Here is a 6,586-nt window from a genome sequence, read left to right on the forward strand (position 1 = left end):
ACATCAGTACGTCTCATAGTTCCTGAGATATAGATTTCTCAAAATATATTAACTAACTACTAATCTTTCAGTAAATTTTTAAGAAATTTTGCTTTTTAAAAAGCTATATCTCGAGAACTATTGGACGTAAATAGCTCTTTTAGGGCTAATATTTCAGCAAATTTACTCTTCTTTAAATAATGTTCTCTTAAATTTTCTAGTGTTGTTAGTTTTTATGATATAGAGCTCTGAATGAAAAATTAATGTTTTTTTTTAAGGTTTTGAAACATCCGACATTTTTTATTCCCCCTACCTATACTTGGAAGACTCATCAATTTTGACTATTAATTATACATAGTTTTCATTAAAGTAATCAAAAATTGGAGGGAAATAACTGCCTTTTTTTCTTCCCGGCTCTTGTACTAACTCAACTGTATTTCATTTTGATTTCTGTTTTATCTCAATCGTCATCCGGTTGCACTAAGCTTGCTCAGATAGCACACGGCCTAATATTTCACATCGCTTCAAAACAGTATAAGAATGGAGATGTACTAGATGAGCCATTTTTTCTAATATTTAATAATTATCCTATGAGTACTTTTGTTCTGATTCTTATTTTTGCAGTCGTTTATTGAATTAAATTTGTTATGATAATCGTTATTTTGTTTTATTATTTCTAGATCTGGTGTTCGGACTGCGACTAACCGAAGTGCGGATAGACAAACACACCGTAAGAGGGAACATGTCGAGGCTGGAGTGCAAGTTCGACCTCCAAGGAGAGTCCCTGTACTCGGTGAAGTGGTACAAGGACGGGCACGAGTTCTACAGGTACCTCCCCAGGGACAGTCCGCCGGGGCAGGTCTTCCCTCTCAACGGCGTCAGGGTCATAGTAAGTGTATAAGTTACAATTAATTTCACCTTGATGATAATGATAGATTCTTATTGTACTTGATGTTTGAGATCGTTTGGGATTAAACTAGAGGCTACTAGGCTATCAATCCTTGCTACAGATCATCTTTATTCAGAAGAGAGGCTAGTTGAGTCAGTGAGGTGCGATATCCATACTGATGCATATTCATCCCCGCTGTCTAAAGCGGATCAGTATTAACTTGACCGATTGGCAGCTCTGTGATCTTCCGCCGGGGTGTGAACTCCTTTTATTGGCTGTATTGCCAAGGAGAACTTTAAGTATGTACTTATGTGCATCTAAACATCAAAGCACCTTAATCTTCTTAATTTCATCAATTTAAATTGAAGTAGATGGTTTGATTTGGTGGCCATGCAAGGCTATTGCGAGGGTGCCAGAGTGTCTGATTCAGAACACCATGGATTCGATTTCCACCTTGGTCAATTAAAAATTATTTCGTGTTGATTTTGAGTAACGAATCTTGAAATTTCCAGATTGAAGTCAGTCTTGAGAAAAAAAATTATAATCATTAAAATTTTATTTCTATATGTAAAATGTTTATTTAACTTTCCATTTCAGGCTTTTGGTCGAGTCTGGCATCCGGGACTGCTTTACAAACTCCGTAAATTCCTACCTCCTACATACTTTCTTATCATTCGTTCCTTTCTCATTGATAGATTTTTCCAAGTAAACCACAATGATTCCTATTCATCCCTCTATTCTCAGTCCGCTGGTGTTCCTCAAGGTAGTATCCTTGATCCCATCCTCTACACCGTCTATACAGCTGACATTCCAACCAATCCTAACACTATCCTCACCACGTATGCCGATGACGTATGCTCGCTGTTAATAATAACCCATTAATCGTATCCCAAAACCTCCCATCCCATATCACAGCTCTCGAAGTATTGTGTCGTAATTGGAGGATAAAGTATGGAGGATTAATAAATTCCAACAAATCCCATCAAATCACCTTTACCCTTCGTCGTAAACCTACTTACTGCCCTACAATTTCATTTAATGATGTTACTCTTACCCCTGTCGAACAGATCCGCTACCTTGGACAACACTTGGACAAACGACTAACCAGGAATCCTCACACAAGACTGAAAAAACAGGAAACTGCACGTCGATTTCGACTATTACAGCACTTACTAGACAAACGGTCTAAACTTCCAACCCATTACAAAAGACTGATCTACATGACTGTAATAAGGCCAATCTGGACATATGGAGTTCAGCTTTGGGGCTCCACTAAACTTATCCTTACAATCCAAAATCTTGCTTCCTCTTCCATTCCTGGCAATCCTCCGAGGCGCCTGAAAAGAAGATGGATTAAAAAAAAAAAAAATAATATTCGTCTTTGTTTCCTTATTATTGACCGATTTATAATTCTTTTTAAACTTAGTCCAGGTATGCGGCATACTCTTCTCTCGTTCAAAGTGAAAATGAAGCCAAACCATCGACCACTGATTTACTTTGAGGTACACTAATGTAATACTGTAAGAGATTGATGGTGAGGAAAGATTGTATAGTTGTGGTACAGATTTTTTCAAAAAGCCAGGTCAATAAAGAAGTCGTCATACTAAATTATAAGAAAATAGTAGAATGAGTAGGGTAAGCTACCAGAAAAAGTGAAGCCAAAAAGGCAGGCCTAGTGAACTCCAAAGGCGTAAAGGAAGAATTAGAGCCAATCACCAGCAGCCTTCTTTTTAAGTATAGAATACATTATCGTACCATATCGTAATCCTGAGTTCAAAGGGCAAAATTAACTACCATAGTCTCATGGTCAATATTTTGGTTTCATTTAATCTTTGAACTGAAGAGGAGTATGCCACCTACCGAAACAAAATTTTTAAATTTGGTCAGTACAACAATTTTTTTTATTAAACATTATAAATTGGACTTAACTGATAAAAGTTTATTTACACTCAATTGCAGCATATTCTTCTAGGGCATAAGTAGTCGCATATCATACATTAGATACCTACTTCTTCTATTTAGTCTAATTATATCGCAATTAATTAATGTGATGTTAATCGCAAAATAAAGGTATTTCATCAAAAATGGCATGAACAAATAATATAATAGAAAAAAATTTGGCAATACTACAGTAATTACATTTGTTTACTTTTCTTTTGACTAGGAGTTACGCAGAGTTATGTTAGGAGGTATAGATATAATGTGGATATATAAAATTCTAGAAACACACATTTATTACATGTGATTACACTTTTACTATTCCAGTTAACATATTACATTAATAATCAATAGATGACATAGTATAATGATTTTTTCCATCAAATAATGTCTGACTGCTTATGGATATTTATCATGAATATATCAAAGTCCATGCACAAATAGAAAGTGTTTTCAATGTTACACTCTAAAGCGAAGTCTTACTCCTGAAGTAGTGTAATATTAGCTACCTTCTTACACCTTTACACTAATTTTTTTAAATATTAGGAGAACTTAAAGTCATATCAAAACTGGGAAAATATATATCATGAAAAAAAAATCGTCGTAATTGTAAAATCTCTAAAATGTCTAACACGAAGAACAAAGTAGATTAAATGGAAAATTTAAATGCAGTATATAAGCTAGATTGTGAAAATTTTGAAAAATATATTTTGGAGAGACATTCAAAAAACTGGAAACCAGAATCAAGAAACATATCACAAACTGTAAAAATGTCAAATATATAAATTGCACTGCTATAGCTAATATCAGCATAACGTTAAGCCATAAATTTAACTTTAAAAATCTCACAATAATAGACATAATACAAAACTTACAAATTTCTGGAAGCAATTCATATAACTAAAAATATTAAAGACACGGTTAACTATAAAAGAGACACAAAACACATTATACCGAAATAATAAATATATTAGCCATATAAATATAAAAAATCTGGTAAAATATGTGAGAATAAAATTGCCCAATCATAATTTTTAACTTAAATTGCACAATGGATTATAATTGGATATACCAATAGGGGGTAATGAAAGAGCATATTGATCATGTTGATATGGTCCAAAGAGGTAATGCCCAATATAGAGCATTGGTTTGTGCTACGGAGATAGGTGAATGCATCACTAATAGAAGACAATAATTTAAATTATGTAGTTATAAAACAATTTTAAACTATAAGTGTATAAATGATTTTTTTTTATTTATTTATTTATTTAATGTAATTTACAAATGTACAAAAGAATACAATAAGTAAATATGTAGTATGTTTCATATACACTTGAAAATCTTGGGGAGGAACCACCCATAGGTGGTACTTCAAACATTAATTTAAACTAGAAGGTCCCGTGGCCATCTTCTTTTCAGACGTCCTGGAGGATTATCAGGGAATGTTAAGGATGAAAGATTAAGAATCAATGGGTTAGGATGGTTAGGGAGTTTGGAATGAAAAGACGCATATCTGTTTAGGGCCAAATCTGCAACTAATGGGATGTTAAGGTCTTTGTGGATGAGTTTCTTTGTTACGTAATAAGGAGCATCAAGGATTTTGAATTGTAGGGATTTGATACGGGAAGAGTTTGATGGTTTGGTGGAGCCCCAGAGCTCAATTCTATATGTCCAAATTGGTCTGATTATCGTAGTGTATACTATTTTTTTTTGTAGTGAATGGGAAGTTTAGAGCGTTTGTCAAGTAAGTGTTGTAGCAATCGGAATCTACGAGCAGTTTCTTGTCGTTTCAGTCTTGTGTGTGGATTCCAAGTAAGTCTCTTGTCAAGATGGAGTCCTAAGTATCAAATCTGTGGGATATTAAGGTGTATAAATGATTTAAATATGGAAATTGAAAATATGACAAATATGATAAGAAGACTTTTAAATATACACATATAACATAGATGAAAATTGTTAATAAGAATAACTTAATTTCAGGATTGCAAAGGTGCATGAGTATGCAATAATTCTCCCGAAACGTTGTACAAGCAAAATATAGAATAGGTTATAGAAGGAATATTTGGATAATTAATTATCAATTTTAATATTAAAGTAATAATCTGTAAGGCAATTATACTATTTATTTATATAATTATAAAGGGTACTAATATTCGCGGATTGTTTTAGCCAAATTAGTTTTAATCTGGAATTTAATAGACATGGTTTCTAAAATGCAAATAAAAACAGTTTGTACATACTGTTTATATAATCGGTTCAGATTCAACCCTTAAATATAGACAGAAAACTAATATCACCAGGGTTACTATTTCGTTTTATATCGCTTAATCAGTTCGAGAATAACTGGCTAAAGAAGAGAATATTAAAAAGAAAAAAAAGTAAATACTCTTAGGAGTAGTTTAAAAGAACATTAAACAATGGAAGCATATAAACATGGCTATTTCCTAGTAGTGAAATACAAAACACATAAAAATAAAGGTATCGTTTAAACGATTGGCATAAAAACTTAGATGAGGTGATTTGATGCTATATCCCCAGGTCCCGACGGCCGATTCCCGCCTCATAGAAAGAGAAGTCAATATCAATGGAGGGCAATCTTTTTTATGTTTATCAAAGCTGATAAAATACTGCGTCGAATGGTGTTCAATTACTTTAAATGTACTGTTTTAGCTCTTCACTACTGCCTAATAAAACTGTGCTGAAAATTTGATTTGATTACTCAATTTAATGTGAAAAGTTGGAAAGTTTTCGATTAATTAGTTTTTAAATCGCAAATTATTTACATTACTGACCTGCGAGAAGAATAGATCGGCGAGTAAGAAACTTATCTCCTAGTAGTACAACAGTTCAAGAGGAGAAAATAGGCAGTTATTTCCCACCAATTTCTGATTACTTTAATGAAGACTATGTATAATTACTATTCTAAATTGATGAGTCTGCCATGTTTAGGTAGGGGGGATAAAAAATGGTGGCTGATTCAAAACGTTAAAAAAATTAATTTTTTTATTCGGAGCTCTATATCTATAATACTGCCAACAACACTAGAAAACATGAGAGAGTATCATTTAAAGTAACGTAAATTTTATAAAGTATGAACCCTAATAGTTCCCGAGATATACTTTTTAAGAATCATATAACATTTTATAAAAAAATTCACAAAATATCAGTAGTGAATTTATTTTGAGAAATTTACATCTCAAAAATGTATAGAGATATATCTTTTCAAAAATTTTATCCGAACAACTACAAATCAACATATTGTGAATTTAGCTTATCAAATATCATAAAAAATACTACGAGTACGTACGATATACGTTATCAGATACTTAGTAGTACATTTAACTAGCTTTAATTGGAGTGCTGACAAACATCTGTACGTTTTATGATTCCTGAGATATAGATTTCTCAAAATAAATTCACTAACTACTGATTTTTCAGTAAATGTTTTATGAAATGTAGGTATTTAAAAAAATATATCTTGGGAACTATTGAAGGTAAATAGCTCTATTATTTTAGTAAATTTACTCTGCTACCAGAGTTGTTTATGGTTTTATAGACATATCCGAATGAAAAATTAATTTCTTTTAACGATTAAAAACAGGCACCATTTTTTATATCTCCTACCAATACATGGCAGACTCATAAATTTAAACTAGTAATTATAAATAGTTTTTATTAAAATAATAAAAAATTGGGGTGAAATAACTGCCTTTTTTTCTCCCCGGTTCTTGTACCATAAGGCCTAGCGTTTGAATTTAGGTTTACCTGAATATTTTATCA

General features: G+C 32.3%; 1 protein-coding gene across 1 annotated transcript in view; it reads left to right on the plus strand.

Annotated features, from left to right (window-relative positions):
* Window positions 1–659: 659 nt before the first annotated feature.
* Window positions 660–6,586, plus strand: part of LOC106688779 (cell adhesion molecule 2) — a gene marked incomplete at its 5' end in the record, with an annotated part of 98,438 nt that continues 92,511 nt past the window's right edge. The window contains 1 exon segment of the mRNA XM_067045141.1: window positions 660–868. Within this exon segment, the coding sequence (XP_066901242.1) occupies window positions 660–868 (209 nt within the window).

The sequence above is a fragment of the Halyomorpha halys genome, unplaced genomic scaffold, assembly GCF_000696795.3.
Source record: "Halyomorpha halys isolate HHAL.00 unplaced genomic scaffold, Hhal_1.1 Scaffold1204.1, whole genome shotgun sequence".
In the NCBI taxonomy this organism is placed as follows: domain Eukaryota; kingdom Metazoa; phylum Arthropoda; class Insecta; order Hemiptera; family Pentatomidae; genus Halyomorpha; species Halyomorpha halys.